Consider the following 18,500-nt stretch of genomic DNA (forward strand, 5'->3'; position numbering starts at 1 on the left):
GTTTTTGGGCTAACCTGGTTGTTCTTGGCTATATCTCATCTCTGTATCTCAGCTGTCACTCTTCAAGTCTCTCTCCTCTGCTTGACCCATTCTTTGTACACCTCTGGATATCCTGATAGGAGTAAACCCATATTCTTCCTGGATTTATTCGTGTCAGAATGCTCCCCAAATCTTGAAGCCAAGGCTACACCTGTGTTGTGGCCCTCTGCTGCCCTCCCCTGCTGATCTATGCACTACAGACACATAGAGTGAGACCTGACCTTGGAATCCCAGAAGCCCCTGTACTGGAATCATGTGGGCTTGAAAAGTAAGAAAAAAATTAGAATGCTCAACATGGAGGAATATACTAAATAATCAGAAGGAGATTCATTCAATCAACTGGTATTTATAGAGCATGTGTCATGTTCCAGGCACTGTTCTAGGTACTTGGGATATGGGTGTAAACAAGAATAACACATTTCCGCCCTCCTTGCTATCAGGACAGTGGCCCAGCATGGTCTGTCAGAGATGTAACATGGTAAAAGGGTGTCCGGATGTGGGGGAGGGTAGCCCAAGACGGGTGTCAGAGCCTGAGTGGAGAGCATCTACTCCGTGGTGTGGCAGTGTTGGGAGACTGGTTACATACAGGCAAGTTCATCAGATACATACATGTAGTAAGGATACAGTGTAAGGACAATGGGTACCAGGTTTCTCACTGTCAGAGAAGGGAGCTGCCAACGTGGAAAAGGAGAACACTAGAATGGCCCTTGCGGTGTGGGAGTGGAACTGGAGGTATTGATGTGATTCAGTATCAATAGACAGATATGGGGATAAATATTGTGTAAGTAGATATACCCTCTAGCTCTGTCCATTGATGGGACCTGGGAACAGTGGCACTCTAGGGCCCAGATCTGGGTTTTTAAATACAAATATCCACCGTGAGAAATTAGGCTTTTTGGAGAAATGGCTGATTCCAGGGCTGGAGCAGGGAAAGAACAATGTGAGCCTTAGAACATCTGTGCCAGAAAACAAGGGAGTGCTCAGAGAATGATGGGGACACGGCAAAGTGACACAGATGCTGGCCTGCAGGGGCTCTACTGGCCAAATCAGGAGCAATGTCAACCTCCAAGTACATGATAGTCGTGGATTATAACCCACTACAATTTGAATAAATAGGAAGCCATGGGTCCATACTGATACAATAAATGAACGCGTAAGGTGAAAATTTGATGAAGAACAGGCTCAAAGTGCCTTTCCCCTCCCAAATACTTTACAGGGGAGGTAACTTGCAGACATCACCTTAACCAAGTGGTCGAGGTGAACACCATCAGTAATAGACCTTTCAGGCTGCTCACCACCGAGAGCATACAGTGAGAAGAGCCAGCATCACCTCTGTGTATTCCCGCAAAGGATGCATGAGCTAGTCCAACCAGAGGACAGCAGGAGAACCTCAGGACATTTCACCACATAACTGGCCTGCTGTCTTCAAAATGTTCAAGTCACAAAGTCAAGGAAAAACGCCTGAAGAAATGATCCAGGTTGAAGGGAATTAAAAAAACATGACGAGCAAATACAGCACATGATTCTGAATTGGCTCTTTATTCCGAAGGACTTACGGGGACACTGGTGAAATTGATTGGATCTGAGATTAGGTGGCAGGAATGCGTCCATGTTAGCTTCCAGATTCAGATGATGCCTTGAGGTTATGTTTTGCTTTGAGGAATTCACACTGAAGCATTCTGGGCCACTGGGCACCATGTGGGCAATTGACTCTCAAACTGTTCAGAAAAAATAAAATGCCTTTGTACTGTACTTGCAAATTTTGGGAAAGATTGGCATTATTTCAATGTCTTTAAGAAGTGGGAATAGACTCTGTTCTTTTGGAAGTTATCTTTCAGCAAGAAGGACAAATAAGTAAAATATGTAGTCTATCAAATGGTTATAGGCTTGAGCCCGGGGTACTCCTACAGTTAGAATTGAAATATCAGAGAGAGAGCCACCCAAGAAGGACTGAGAAGGAGTGATCAGTGAGACAGGATGTAAACGAGGAGAAGCTGAGAGAGAGACAGTTTTCTGTAGCAGGAGGTAGTTCACTTTGTCAAGTGCTGCTGAGAGATCTGGTAAGATGAACAGAGCACAGCTGATGGCTAGAATGGCCCCAAGGAGTCCTGGGCGGAGTCCCCGAGGCACGGTTTTAGCTGAGTGAGGCTAGCAGCCAGGTGCAGAAGGGTGGAGAAGAGAGTGAGAGGTGAGCACTGGAGTTGGTGAGTAGAGAGGTCTCATGCCAGAAGTCTTGCTGTGACGGGGAGCAGGAGTGATGCTGTTGTTGGAGGGTGTTGTAGGGCCAGTGAGGAGTTCTTTGTAAGGTGGGGGGTTACCGGGGCAGTTTGTACAGTCTCGGGGGTGATGCCGCAGAGAGGAGAAACCAAGGATGCAGGAAACACTCAGCCTAAGCTGGAGGATGAGAGGGATGCGATGGAGACTGCATGCAGAGACACTGCCATGGGCAGGAGCAGAGGAAGGGAGGACGGCCCAGGGAAGGTGGGAGCACTGTTATGGGGGAGGAGGGAGAATTTCCTGTGAGGTTGCTTCCATTCTCTCAGTGTCCTGTGAGGCCAGGCCATCCACTGAGAGCAGACAGGGGTGGACGGTGAGCGTCGGGGAGTGTGCTGGGCTTTGAAGAGAGGGGATGAGAGGCCAAATAGTCATTTTGGAGAGTGGGGACACCACAAGAAGGGTTGCAGAGAGGTGACCAAGACGGCCAGGCCGACTGAGGGTTTGTGAGGTCTGTGGTTTTGAATCTAAAGTGAGAGCTGTCAGCACGCCTGTGGATTTTTCTCCAGCCATAGCCAGCTGTTTGGGTCCAGGGGAGGATATAGAAAGTATTAAGAGTGCACATGTTTTTTTTTTTTTTCCAAATGTATATTTTTTTGTCTTCAGAGACACCAGATGGGGCTAAACAAAGAAAGACAAGGTATGAGTTGCAAAGCCTTTAATGACAATCTTTGTATTTTTTACAACATGCATAATTTCACACCCGTGCTTAATTAGCAATTATTTCAATAGTGGCAAACTCATCTGCCTCCAGATTTAGTCATAATGCGTGAATCTAAGCTAATGAAATCAAGCAACGGCAACAGCTCATCTAATCCTTTACATTCCTTCAAGGTCACTAAGATGCATGAAAGAGCTCTTTAAAGGGCGAAATAGATGGATATATAAATTGTGAGTTTATTTTTAAAGCTATTTAGAAGTAACATCTCTAAGAAAATCTTTCAACCAAAGGTCACACTCTGTGAAAACATAATTCTTAATTCAGGCTGTATCCATACTTAGCCATTTGGCATTCTGCTACTTTTAAAATATTATATTGCCCTACAAAGAGTGGTTATGTTTGACTGTTTTTAGAGATGACTGAACAGGTGAGGACATCGGATAACCTCCACAGCTGGAATTTTGCCTAAGATCAATTTGTTCTCAGATGGTCTGTTGTTATTGACAGTTTTTATATCTGTTTTTATGGACGATTGGGGTGTACTTGTATCATTCAAGATTAAGTCTGGGTTATGACATTGGTTAAGAACTTAACATCCCAGAGATGTCTTTGATAACCAAGAGTTTAGCTAAATTGTCACCAGCATTAGTTACATTTGTAAACTGAAAAGACTGTAGGCTTCATATCAAATAATAAACATATTAGTCAACATTAAGCCTCTTAGAGAAAAGACCGTATCTTGTTCCTGCGTCTGTAGAAACGTTATTTGTTTGAAAGAATGGTGGTGTGATCTTTCATGCAACTACTCCTCCCTTAATATGAAAAAGAGACAAAATGAGCTGGAGAAGGAAAACTCCTCAGTTACAGTCTGCAACCCTTGACATACTGAGTGAGGTCTTTGTGTTGACAATGTTTTTTCCATGCCACCCTGTAGAGAAAGGTGAAAAAAACAGTGATAAGGTTAACACATATCTTCACTGTAGTATGCATGCTTCAAATCCTTTGGGAGAACAGAATAATTTATCAGACACGCAACACAGGCTACAGATAGACCCAGGTAGTGCTATTTATTACATGGGGATCCGTCTACCAAGAACTTCTCTTCTCCCCAAGCCCTGGCTGGAGCACAGAATGCAGGAGCACAGTGTTGAGTCCTGTGCATTCTCCACGGGCGACTGCAAAGTGTCTTCCACGTTTACCTAATTCCAAATATAACTTCCAGATAAGACAAGGAACTAGAGAGTATGGGGAAGCTTAAAACTCTAGAAGTCCCCTAAAATAAACTGAGGGGTAAAGAGTGAGATTCTGAACCAGTTGAAGTGGATTGTTTCCAGGTGACACGTTTACTCTAAGTCTAGAGCTGCAGTCTTGGGTCTCAGCAGTGTGCTGTGCTCTCTGAACATCTCCGCTCACTTCTCCCCTTAGGAAGGCAAACATCTTTCCCCGTTCATGGAAACGTACCAGGCTCCGAGGCCCTGCTTAGTGACAATCTGCTTTGCACATGCCACAGCTTGAGTGATGTCATCTTGCAGCAGTGCTGAAAAAGAGGTGTGAGGAATGGAACCAATTGTCAGAGAAATTGCATTTTAAGCTCATTTCATTTATCATCTCAGGCTGAGAAAGAACATGAACATTATTTTCCAAGAGTCTGAGTATCTGTGAATGTTGGGGGAAAACTGTTTTCATTTCATCCCATTTGGCATGAAATAAAGCATTCTGTTTCTCACTGACCAAAGTCATCGGAACCTCTGGAATTACTAACTAATGATAGCAGGTTCTCTTTGTACTAGGATCTGTATAAAACAGGCCTAACAATGTTTTAATCAACACTTCTACTACTGGAAATTTATCCTAAAGAAATAATGAGTAATGCACTCAATGATGTATGCACAAGGCATTTTATAGTGATTAATAAAAGGGGAAAATGGCAACAACCTAAGTGCTTAACAGTAAGAGTTGGATCAATAAATTATAGAACATTTATATAGTGGGATTCTATTCATCCTTTAAATAGAATACAGATTTGTATTTGTTGACATAGAAATAATTTTTATGAGAAAGAGCAAATGGTAAAGCAGTATATATGGTACAATTTCATCCTTGTTAAAACACACATTGCTCCCATGTTTGTAGGTGAGTACATATGTGCGTGATACAGCTCTACATTGGTAGACAGGATTGATGCATATTCTGGAAAAGTATATAGCAATATATATACCAGTGCTCATAAATCTCTAAGTAGTAAGAATTTTTATGCAATGACCAATATATTCAAAATTCAGTAATTCAATATGATTATATAATAGAAAATATTTTCTAAAAATTAACTGGATACAAAAGAATATTCTAAGACTAATCTTCCTTATTAGGAATTTTAACAATATCACTTTTGCAATACTTTTCCAATATTTTATGCACTAAAAATTCCACATGTTATTTCTATTTTTGTAAGCATTCAATAGAATATTTGCTTCACCTCAATTAAACAAATCCATAAATTATCTTGTTAGGTATGACAATGATTATATAGAAACTATATTTTTTGGAGATGCAAAATAAAGAATTTAGAAAGGAAATGGCATAATATTTCCAATTCACTTTAAAATCATTCGGCAATAAACATTTATATATATGTATACATAAAAGAACTAAGTATGACAAAATGTTAACCACTATTCAAGTACGTGACAGGCAGATGGCTGTTTATTATGCTAATGTCTCTAAATTTCTATATTTTTAGAGCATTTCATAATAAAAAGTTACAAACAATTAAAAAAAAGACTACATAATCAAATTGTCCCTAAATCTCCCCAGAGTAAGTGGGAGGAACAGCATTGTTCTTGACAAAGCATCAATAAGTCCATTTACAATAAATTAATAGGTCATCCCTGAAACTTTTGTATATTAGAAAAGAGCAACATTTTATGAAACCAGCTCTTTAATTTCTTACTTAGGGAATTGTGAGGAGGATAATAGATTTTCTAGAGGTCAAGATGGAGTTTCTCCTGGTCCCTGATGGACCCATCCTGATTTCTCATTTGCACTGAATCTCTGTCCCAGTAAGTACATCCACGTGGGTCCTGTGCCATCACTCGGATGTTATCTGGTCTTACCCTTGCAGGGTATACGACAGGCGTTAACTGCTCCTGGGGTTTTGCCGTCATTGCACCAGTAGTGGCTATTGATCTGAAATATCCCATAGTCAGTGCTTCGGTCTGGACGGTTGTAGTTTGTTGCTCGTGTGTTATAGCCACTTTCCCATTTGGCCAAACACATCCCTGAAAAGAATTTATTTTTAGTCATCGACAGCAACACCACAGGACACACTGCTCACCACAATCAGCGCTCTTTAGCTCATTCTACTTCACTAATGACTTACTTTATAAGTACAAAGATGTATTTTACTTGTAAAATATTTTAACGCCTTAGTGTTAAAGGGCCCTTAAGAGAATCCTTTGGTTAGCAAGTCACTTTGTAATACTAATGAAGCAAGAAAACATACTTTTAAAGTATTAAAATAGTTGTTTCTGCCATTTCTTTCTATCCTTCCTCTGCTCCCATCCCTGGGGCAAGATTCAGCCTAGAACAGAAAATCCTAGAGTTGTCGAGTGTTTTTTGTCATTAAGAGCAGATATATATGTATTAGGAAAAGTAAGGATTTTCTGGGGGAAAGAAATTTTCTTATGATACCTAAAGATGAATTTGGGTATCAAATTAGAATCTGGAAAACAAGACTTATAGAATAGGAAAGACTATTCCATCCATCGGTCCATCCATCCCTCGATCCATCCATCCTTCTCTCCAACCCTCCATCCATCTATCCCTCCCACGATGCATCCATCCATCCCTCCACCTATCCATCCCTTCCTCCCTCTCTCTCTCCATCCATCCCTCCATCCATCCACTCATTCATTAAAAAACAGTTATTGAGGGGAAATGTTTGAATTCTACTGAAGAATACAGTAATTACATTGACAAATATGGACTAAAATATAAAGTAACTTGTACTCAGGGCACATCTTGAATTGTGGGGAAGAAAATGAAAACTAGCTAATCAACTAGAGTGAGTAAGAATAATAACAGATCATTTCATGCTGTTTTCAGGGATCCTTATAAAAACAGTGATTGAGGGGAAAGAGGTTCCTGCTGCCCCTGCATTGAGAGTTCAACATAACATTTAAAACTTTGCCATTAAAAACCCTGTGTCCTGGCAGGGGAATTAAAAAAGAAAAAAATACTGCATTACTCTGGGTTCACAGAACCCAAGTTCCAACCGGGACATGGCTGGAGTCAAGTGCCCAGACTTGATGAGATGTCCCAGGGCCTCAGATGTATCTGTTAGTCAGCTGCACGCGCCACTGTGGAGGCAGCTGGCAGATCTGGCGGCACTGGGCGAGTACAGGAGGTCCTGGTTTACCGGAATGGCAGAGAATTTTGCCGTCCGGTGCCCTCATTCCTTCCTCTGGTACATCTGATCCTAATGGAACAAGCTGATGTTTTAACCATTGTGACTACACAAACCCTCAAAGAAAGAAAACGGTCCTCTCACTCAAAGCCCCTCTCTCATCACTCATGCTCTGTTAGTGTCCTTTCCACACCTGCTAACTCTCTGGAAGCTTGAAGAAGAGGGAACTTACAGTTTGCCAGGCTGGCTCCCCGAAAGCCGTCCAGTCCAAGTCTTTTCAGAGTTCTGGCCAACTCGCACCTTTCAATGACCTTGCCCTGGACAGTGACGGAGAGGAGCAGAAGCCCCAGAGTCAGGAGAGCCTTCATGGTGACTGGAAGCCAGACCTCCAGGCTGACCAGGGGGAGCAGGGAGAGAGTATTTAACATCTTTTACTTCCTTCTTCTCCGCCTGGTTTGGGGACTCCACCCTTGCAGATGTGTGGAAAAGAGGAACTGTCTATTGGTCCACTGACTATAAAAGATTTTCTTATATTTGAAGAGAGAGATTGTGACACCCTAAGGACTAACCCAAAGTAAATAATGAAATGACATTGTTGAAAGACTGGCTCAGGAAGAACTGAGAAGAGGCTTCATTACCAAGACAGAAACTTCCTCCTATTTACCTGCCCCTACTTACTCAACTGCCTCTGGCTGGGAGCAAAGGAATTTACCTGAAGAGGTGACAATGACTTTAATCTCCTGCCCACGTGTTCCTTGAAGTACACTTTACCTTGGAATGCAAGGACACATCTCATTCATCCGCCCCCGTGCCCTATTCTTGGAGGCTAACCAGACCCCCTCATACTTTCTCTTCTAACATTTCTATAGAATAATAAAATAGCTAAAGACGGTGTAAAATGGCCCCGCACAGACACTCCCATGCAGCGGCTCTTTGCTGCCCAGGGGTCCTGTCCTCATGCTGAACACAAAATAAAGGTGCACGAACGCACGTGCTGCTCGTGTATGAAAATTCTGTTTCTTTCAACTCCAGACTCAGCGGCCCCATATCATTTTTGGTGGCCCGTATGGGGAGCAACTGAGTCCACCGCTTCGGGAAGTGTGCCTTTTCCCTCTTCCTTACTTTTTCTTTGCTCTTTGCCTGAAAAATTGTCCTTATTCTCAACGAATTAATGGGCACGGGTTGACCACTTAAAAGTCATTAAGGGACCGGCCGGTGGCGCAAGTGGTTGGGTGGACGCGCTCCGCTGTGGTGGCCCGGGGTTCGTGGGTTCCAATCCCAGGCGGGCACCGTCGCACTGCTTGTCAGGCCATGCTGTGGTGGTGTCCCATATAAAGTGGAGGAAGATGGGCACGGATGTTAGCCCAGGGCCAGTCTTCCTCAGCAAAAGGAGAGAGGATTGGCGGATGTTGGCACAGGGCTGATCTCCTCACACACACACAAAAAAAGTCGTTAAGACCGTCGGCATTCTTAAGCCTCCCATGACCGGTTTTGCTTTCAGAATTCGGAGTTGGATCCGTCTCTCCTGCCTCAGACCTTATCCTGGGCAGAGAGACAACTCCCACAAAGGTAATCCAGCTCAAAGAAAAGAGCCAAGCTTGCCAGGACCTCGGGAAACTCCTCATAGGGAGCCGGTTATAAAGGATGGGCAGAACGTCCCTCTCAGCTTTCTGAGAGTTTCTACTCTGACCTCTATGCTTCTCTCTTTAGGCCATTCACCAGGCACCCATCGGCCAGGCACGATGGCAAAGATTTACTTGGGGACAAATCTTGGGGACGCTCTGTTGCCCCTTGCCAAAGGAACCCTATATAACCTTGCAGCAGGACGCTGCCCATAGGTTCAGGGGAATTTTTTGGTAATGTGCCTCTTCGTGTCTTGTTTCTTTTCTGTTTCTGTAGGACATTGGAGCCTCTAGCTCTATACCCAAGGACTCTACTTTGGGTTGTCTCTTAGACAACGGGGCCAAATTTGAGCTTCCAGACCTAAAGAGAAAGAGACTAATCTTTGATTGCAACACTGCCGGGCCCCAATATGTCTTAAATGACAATGAAAAGTGGCCTGAAAATGGAACTCTAAATTCTGACACCATTTTTGCCGACATTTGGGGAAATGGTCTGAGATTCCATATGTCCAGGCGTTTATGGCTTTAAGCCAGGACCCTGACCTCCGGCTGTTTGTCGACTGTGTTTGGTTACTCCCCAAAAGACCAACGAGACTGCAGACATCCTAGATGATGACTGTCTTAGTCAGACCAATTTCAAGGCCTTCGCCAGAGGCCCCTCCTGATGTAGAAAGAACATCCACCCCTCGTCCTTACTCTGAGGGCTCAAAACAACAAGACCCCTTAAGTCCAGCAGGACACACCCGCAGTGGGGCATCCAATAATCCCGGTCAGCTCCCCCTTCGGGAAGTAGCTAATGGAGAAATGGGCACCATTCAAGTCCACGTCCGTTTGTCTATATCAGACATGGCTCAAATAAAGTCTCAGTTAGGATGATATTCCGAAAATCCCTCTAAGTTCATTGATGGCTTTCAGTAGCTCGCCATGATGTCTGAGTTAACCTGGCGGGATATATATATTGTCCTGACTCGATGCTGTACTACAGACGAGAAAGGACACCTTTGGGCTGGGCCTCGAGTGTTCGCTGATGAGCTCTGCACTAGGGATCTACATGGATATCCTGTACGGGGCACAGCAGCGCCGGACACAGACCCTGGCTGGGATTATCGGGATGAGCAGGAATGTGGGAAAAAGAAACCCTCTGATAACATGCATTTTATCAATCAGTCAGCTCCTGACCTTCGGTGTTGTGGGAGATCAAGATTTGGCCACCCTGAAATCTCTCTTTACCTTGGTTGTTTTCTCTGAAGACATTTGACCTCCCCCACTAACTGCCTAAAGAATTTGACATGGTGGCTCCTTCCTGGAACAGATCTATCATGATGGCTGTAAAGATAATGTAGGATAAATGTTACAACAGGAAAGGCACCAACAAGCCCATCTTATCAGATGTTCTGTCTCTCTGGCCACATTCTCTGGATGGCCCTGCGAGGAGTTGCCAGACAATCATTTACATTTATAAGGGAAATCTCCATTTGTAAAGGTATCTCCCTCTCTGTTTTGAGAAGAGTGGGGCATGGCCTCGTTTCTAGAGGCTTATCAATGTGGAAGTTGAGGCCTTAAAGCTGCATAATAACCTTACTCTTGTTTACTGCGCTTTAGTGGTAATCTCCTGTAACTGACTCCCCCCACCCCCAAAATCCTCCTTTGTCATTGGTATGGTATTGAACATGGTATTTAAGATGAGAATTTCTGCTATTGTGTTGAGAAACGCAGTGTCCCTGCTTTCTCCCATGTATACATGTTATTAAACTTGGTATTATTTTCTCCTGCTAACCTGTCTTGTTAATTATTTGGCCAGCCATAAGAACCTTAAGGGAAAGGGCAGAGGGAGATTCACCCTCTTCTCCCGACAGTTTTGGCGTAGTCGCCAGGAGCCACACTGGCTGGCAAGTTGCCTTCTCTGGCTGGAAGACCTGCCTTCTCCCTGGATTACTGCAGATGATGAGATACGGGAACGCCTGACGAAAGCCGGCAAAAGGTAAGACTTCTTACCATGTCAGCCTCCCGGAATCTCCATCTGCGGAGTCCAATGGAAAGAAATGGTGAGAATTTTTTCTCTTTCTAAATTTAGATTGGCAGGAGAAAATATTTGGGAAACTAGTTTCTTGTACTTTTAGTGACTCTTGGTTTAAATTTGGTAGAGTACTCTTGGTTTTGATCTTGATCCCTTTTCCTCCCAGAGTAGTCTCTGTCTTGTTCTGTGTCCTGAGAAAACTTGGCTTTGTGACCAGTGAGAATATTTCCTTGGTCTCCACCATACGGAAGATGCATTTACCGGAGTGCACCTTGGTGGCCAGTCGAGTAGACTGGGGTTCCGAACTGTCTCTTTGTCCGGCTGTGCCAAGCTCTCAGGGGAGTTTGTCATAAAGGGCCCAGTCCATAAGGGCTTTTGTTGTCTTTACCTTCGTTGCTTGTTAGTGCTGGAAAAATCCCATTCCAGTATCGCCTGCCCGGTGTCACAGATTAGCGGGTCTGTGACTGGAGGCGTCCCACACTATTGTGGGAGACCGGAGACACCATCCTTACCGCTTGTGCAACGAAGGTCTTTACTTTCTCTGAATATCTTTGGGAGTGAATTCTGTGGATCACGGGGGCTACATCATCTGCGCCCTCACCAGGGACGCCTCTTGCGTCCATGGTAGATTTATTCTAAGCGTAGAAAGTTACCTCCGGGTCTTTCCTTAAAAAGGCTTATTGGTTCGAGTCACTATTGGAATAAATATACAAATGAAGATCCTACTCGTCAATGGCCAGACGACGGATCCTTTGAATTGGGAAAACTTCTAAATTGGGGGAAAAAAAATGTTTTGAGAGCTCTCACATAATTATTTATTTGGTACCTAAGAAAAGGCCAGAAAAGGAAGGGAAAAATTTGACTAGCCTTAAGACCTTGACTCAGGTTACAATTGAATTGAGAACATGTAAAACTGTAAGTGTTGATAAGATTATAAAGGTTGGAATGTTTGAGCTAATTTTATATAAAGAGGTTACATTAACTTTGCCTGAGTATGTTTTAAAATGTCTGACTGGGAATGCTTCCCTTGTCCAAAATTAGAAGACCAAGACCTATTGATAAAAATCTTAATGATAACTATGTTTAAAGGTATAAGAGATGATGAAATTTACATGAAATATTGTAGAAAAAAACTGATGTTATTTCTATTACAGAACTGGTTAACAAAAATAGTAATTTAAATGATGGCTAATTTTATCTAATGACTTATGAAGTCTTGTAGGCAATCTAAATAATTATTGGGAATAAGTAACTAAATAGTTGTGAAAAAGATGAATGTTGGATGAACTTTAAACAATAATTATGTGTTATGGTGGTTACAGCTTCCAAACTCTTTTTGGTGACTTAAAACATTAGAGTTTTGCTAAATTTTATGATAAAAATTCAGTTGAGTAGATCATTTCCAAATAAGATATTAGACATTGATTGCTAAACTTATGTTTGTCTACATTTGGCTTTTCATTACAGGAAAACTAAAAGGTGTTTTGGGTCTATTGGTAAACATGTGTTTTATTAAAAGATTGTACTATAAAGTAACGTGTTTCCAGAAGTTATGAAGTGTTTATAAATTTTCCAAGCCACAAGATACTAACGTAAAAGAAAGTTTATAATTGTTTACTTAGTTTTTACTTAGAAATTAAGGTTTCTAAGAGTTAAAATTTCTAATTAATATATGTGATTGAAGCTACTAAAAATTAAGAAAAATATGTCTGTGTACAGGGAAAGTAAGATGTATAAAAAAGATACAAAGAATAAAAATATTTTGTTTGATTGATTAAAAGGATAAATTTGTCCTCAAGTACTAGGAGGGAAAAGAAAGACATGGGACAAATTCTGAATGTAAAAAGAAAGTTATAGGTTTGTGGAAGAGGAATTCTGGAAAAGGAGTTTTTGTATGGTCAAGTTGGCTAAGATTGAAATGAATTTAATTAAGTAAATGAGTTTTAATAGCAGAAGTAAGCTGGTGCAAAATTAAAATTTGGTCTTCTGTCTCTTAAAAGGATAATTTTCTTAAACTTGATAAAGAGGTTATAAAAGATTTTTCTTTACCTTTGAGTAATCTACCTAAAAGACAGAAAATCTATGTTTTGTTAAAATAATTTCCTGTGTTCAAAAGACTGAGGTCTCTCTATTAAGGCTTTTTGGACTGTTAATGCTCTGTTTGCTTTGACTTTTTATATTTTTGACAAGCTCCCCAAAATTCATATCTTAAATAAAGTCTTTTTTTTACTTTTTTTTCTTTGGGAATTTTCAAAGGGCCCTGGAACTTCTCAAAAAAATTTGCTCTCTGACTATAAAGAGAAAGATACTAAACTTATTAGGCTTATTCAGTATGTTAAACTACATGGAAAGCATTGTCAGACAAGTGATGATAAACCTTCTTAGGTGGTATTATGTGGGCAAATGTTATTGACATAGGTGTTTTAAAATTGTATAACATTACTGAAATTCTGATCTGTCCTGGTTATCAGTCATAATTCTGGTTATTATTATTTTAAAGTGTTGTATGTCACAAAATTAACCAAATTTCTTTGTCAATTGCCATTTTGAGGTCTTGTTTACAGACTTATTTCTTTGCTCTAATGCTTTTGCAAAATGTTTCAACTTCAGAAAAATTCATGGAAAGGACTCTGACATTTACACTGAAGTACAGGCTTCTGATAAACTTTCTGATCATAAAACTGAACTGGGTAAGAAATTACAGAAATCTGATGGAGAGACTGATAACTTCATGAAGCTGCTAACAAAAAGATCGGGATCAAGAATGGATTACACGGGACTGAATGAACTGATAAGGTTGATTATAATTTTTATGATTTTTCATTTGAAGTATTGCTGAATTTTTAATGTTCTGTTTTTTCAGATTTAAGGAAAACTTTTTCTCTTTTCTCCCGAGATAGCTATGACTTATAACAATTTGGTAAATGATACTTTTGTAAGTAAAATGGAAATATTTATCTTTTTCTCTCTACTTGATCCCTCCAGGATTTGGAAACTCTTAGTAAGTGAGTATGTTGTTTTCATGGCAATATAGTTATTTGCATAAGTTCAGTAAGAATCTGTTCTCCTTATAACAGGACACAATTGGAAACACTGGTTATATTACCAAGGTTGTGACTGGAACATCATATTTACAATATAACCGTATAGCTTTTGAGGAATGACGATTGGACTTTATGGAATAAAGCCACGTGAAAATATTGGCCTGGTACCTTATGTTCCAAGCAGCACTTACCAGGATAAGTAAAGAATGTCACTTATCTGGCAGGTACAAGGAACCTCGAAATATTTTGGGGGAACCTCGGAAGAGAGGAATTCACCCAAATCTGTAGGTATTACAGGCGAAGTCTGATGACAAAATCCTTGGCTTGGCTCTCCTGGCCTGGAGAGGCCTTTAAAGTTAAATCTGAGATTCCTTATAAAAAGTTCCAGCAAAACAGATTTAAAAGAGCCTATGTGATCAATTGCTATTCTTGCTATTCTTATGTAAATAATTGGGCCAACTCTATTGGAACTAGACTTATTTTGCAAACTAGTTAGTTTTAATTTGGCTATCTTTGATAAAAATGAGGGTGATTTTAGAGAGAAAAATTATATTTCAGTAAAAACTACAGTATACATTTGTGGATATTAGATCCTAGTTTTGTTAATTGTCTTTTAAGATTTTTGTTTTATATCTGTTGACTGGACTGGATACTGATTTCTTCTAGTCTCCTGAAATATCTGGCTACAGATGTCCAAACTAACATTTTTGATTTTTTCCATCATTTTCATTTGAAATCACTGAAAACTGAACCTGCCCTTTTTCCTGAAGCCTTACAAACTGAAGCTGATGGACTTGATATAAACTTAAGACATGACCTGACGACACCATCAGAGACATTTTAAACTGCAAAAGATACTTTGCCGCTGACAGCTAAAAATCTTCTTAACTGGCTGTCCTCTTATCTCTAACTCGTTTCTAATTTGCTCCAACCATTAACCTTGTTTTTCTTTTTGTTTACATAGAAATGCTTCCATTAAACACTTGATTGCTTGCTTCCATAATATGGGGGCAACCTTGAGAGCCCACCTGCATCACCACCTTCCAAAATGAACTTAATTGAACTGATCTATTATCAGAACTAAGAAATGTGTTCAGTGAGATGAAACAATCTACCAACTCAGCTTCTGGACTATGAAACTTCTTTAAGTTTCAAAAGGACTGTGAAACTTATAGTTTCAAAGGCGGGACTGTGGGAGATCAAGATTTGGCCACCCTGAAATCTCTCTCTTTACCTTGGTTGTTTTCTCTGAAGACATTTGACCTCCCCCACTAACTGCCTAAAGAATTTGACATGGTGGCTCCTTCCTGGAACAGATCTATCATGATGGCTGTAAAGATAATGTAGGATAAATGTTACAATAGGAAAGGCACCAACAAGCCCATCTTATCGGATGTTCTGTCCCTCTGGCACATTCTCTGGATGGCCCTTCGAGGAGTTGCCAGACAATCATTTACATTTATAAGGGAAATCTCCATTTGTAAAGGTATCTCCCTCTCTGTTTTGAGAAGAGTGGGGCATGGCCTCGTTTCTAGAGGCTTATCAATGTGGAAGTTGAGGCCTTAAAGCTGCATAATAACCTTACTCTTATTTACTGTGCTTTAGTGGTAATCTCCTGTAACTGACACCCCCACCCCCAAAATCCTCCTTTGTCATTGGCCTAACATGGTATTTAAGATGAGAATTTCTGCTATTGTGTTGAGAAACGCAGTGTCCCTGCTTTCTCCCATGTATACATGTTATTAAACTTGGTATTATTTTCTCCTGCTAACCTGTCTTGTTAATTATTTGGCCAGCCATAAGAACCTTAAGGGAAAGGGCAGAGGGAGATTCACCCTCTTCCCCCGACAGTGTCAATGAACCAAGTTGGCCCTAGGGCCACAAACCCCCACCCAGGGGCTAATGGAAGTGGCCACCCAGGTTTTCCAGAACAGGGACCTGGCTATCAAACAAGATAAGGACCACAGGGCTAAGGTCCAGGGTAAGATACAGCCTTAGCGGCTGCATTTGCAGATTGGCCACAGAGACAGACTAATTCGGGGTCTGAATTCAAATTTAATGATAGGGGTCTACGGAAGTCCCCCTCTTCTAAATGTCAACAGCTGGGACACTGGGGTAAGCAATGCCCCCAGAAGGAGGTGCCTGCAGGACCATGTCCTCTTTGCAAAAAGGGGAGACATTGGAAGAGGGATCGTCCTCGTCTCCAGAGTGAAAGGGGGACAGGAACCCATTTCCCCGCCCAAGGAAATGATTCAGAGGATTCATCCTGAAGGGCACAGAGGCCAGTCCGGCTCCCACTGACATCCAACAGGCTGAGCTCTGGGTTAATCTGGACGTGGAAGGTGAGCACAGCAATGTTTTTATCGATACGGGAGCCACTTACTCTCTCCCTATTTGCCATGCTGGTCCAGCACGTAAGTCATCCCATAAGATTGTGGGGATAGGCAGAGACTCAAAATGTTGCCTTCAGACTTATCCCCTGACTTGTAAATGTCAAGATCAGGCGTTGTCACATTCCTTTCGTGTTTTGCCCACTTGCCCCACCCGTGGTTGGGTCGGGATTTAATGACCAAGCTGGGAAGTCAGTTCATATTGAAGAAGGGAGAAAATAACTTGTTCGTGGCACTCCTTGTTGGATCTGCAGGTCAGCAAATGTCTCCGAATGTTCCTGCCCATATACTAGAGGAGGTGGTTCCCCAAGTATGGGATTGTGCCCTTCCTGGATGAGCCATCACTGCCACTCCTGTTTCTATCACTCTTAAAGACCCAACTTGTGTTCCTCATTCTAAACAGTACCCGCTGAGGCCTGAAGCTATACAAGGACTTCAGCCCTGGATTTCTAAATTTCTGGAACATGGGCTTCTCTGGCGACGTCAATCGCCCTATAACACTCCTATCTTGCCTGTTAAAAAGCCCAATGCCTAATACCTTTGGGTTCAAGACTCATGAATAGTTAATGAGGCCGTTCTTCCCAGTCACCCCACAGGATCCAGTCCCTGCACTGTTCCTTCTCAAATACCTGACGGTGCTCAACGGTTTACTGTTTTCGATTTAAAAGATGCTTTCTTTGGCATCCCCGTGGCAGAGGACTCTCGACTGCTTTTTGCTTTCGAATGGCATTTCCCTAATGGGGCCCTGCCTGTCCAACTGACCTGGACTGTTCTGCCCTAGGTGTTTTGAAATAGCCCTCATTTATTTGGCTCGGCATTGGGACGAGATTTCCGAGACTTAAATCTTAAAGACAGTGGGTTAACACAGTATGTAGAGGACATCTTCATCTGTAGTCCTACCAGAGAAACTTCTGATGCTAACACAGTTTCAACACTCAATTTCCTGGCCCAATGGGGCTATCCCGTCACTCACACTCAGGCCCAAACCTCTGTACAACGGGCTCAATATCTGGGGTATGAGATCACCCCTGGCCATAGGGCTCTATCTCTGGCCAGGAAAAGGTCATTTTAGATCTGGAAGGCAGGGAAATAATTTTGCTGAAGCCGAGGCAAAACGAGCGGCGAAACAAGACTACCTTCTCGCCCTTCTTCCCACTCCCCTCAGTCTAGTTGATGTTGTTCCTAGATATACTGAAAAAGAAACAAATTTAGCACAGGACAAAGTGTTTTTGCAGGATGCTTCAGAGCCGACATCTTGGTTTAAAAACCAACGAGGAAAGCTCTTTGTGCCCAGGGAATTATAATGGAAGCTAGTTAATGGGATTCGTCAGTCTACTCATTTGGGCAAACATTCCCTGACACAATTAGTAGGCAAGCTTTTTGGTGGATTGGGACTAATTGCTACTATAAAACAGGTTTGTCCAGCCTGTGCAGTTTGTGCACAAGCAAACCCCTAGGGAGGGTTAAAGCTGCCTCCCCTCTCTCGGCCAGTCCAAAGGCGTGGCACCTACCCTGGAGAGAATTGGCAGCTCGATTTTACTCAAATGCCTCTTTGCCGATATATAAATATCTTTTGGTCTTTATAGATACCCTTACAGGGGGGATAGAGGCCTTCCCCTGCCACAGTGAGCCATCCATTGAGGTTACCAAAGCCTTACTGCCAGAAATAGTTCCTAGGTTTGGACTACCTCGCTCTCTGCAGAGCGATAATGGCCCTGCCCTAAATCAGTTTACAATGTGGGCACTAAAAGACTGTAGGCACAGTCTCTCTCTTCTGGATTTAGAAGTAACCCAAATGAGAAAAGCAGTCTTACAAAACAGGATGGCTCTAGATGTTTTAACTGCTGCTCAGGGTGGCACTTGTGGCATCATTAAAATGAGAACTATGTATACATTCCCGATTGCCATAATAATGTTGTAACCCAGCAAAAAGGGGCCGCTGTGCCCACCACAATCTAGTGTCAATCAATTGCAGATGAGTCAGTGGTTGAGAAAAGGAAAATCTATACGATTAGCTAGCACAATCAGAAGATGGTGGACTAGTGTCC

General features: G+C 42.0%; 1 protein-coding gene across 1 annotated transcript; it reads right to left on the minus strand.

Moving 5' to 3' along the window:
• Positions 1 to 2,956: 2,956 nt before the first annotated feature.
• Positions 2,957 to 7,793, minus strand: LOC131415817 (lysozyme C, kidney isozyme-like). Its single transcript, XM_058557658.1, has 4 exons — positions 7,612 to 7,793; positions 6,088 to 6,252; positions 4,436 to 4,511; positions 2,957 to 3,902 (listed from the first exon to the last, which is right to left on the minus strand). Exons 1-4 carry the CDS (start codon positions 7,745 to 7,747, stop codon positions 3,836 to 3,838), a joined length of 444 nt encoding a protein of 147 aa, XP_058413641.1. The 5' UTR covers positions 7,748 to 7,793; the 3' UTR covers positions 2,957 to 3,835.
• Between the last annotated feature and the right edge of the window lie 10,707 nt (positions 7,794 to 18,500).

The sequence above is a fragment of the Diceros bicornis genome, chromosome 17 (assembly GCF_020826845.1).
Source record: "Diceros bicornis minor isolate mBicDic1 chromosome 17, mDicBic1.mat.cur, whole genome shotgun sequence".
NCBI classification, from domain to species: domain Eukaryota; kingdom Metazoa; phylum Chordata; class Mammalia; order Perissodactyla; family Rhinocerotidae; genus Diceros; species Diceros bicornis.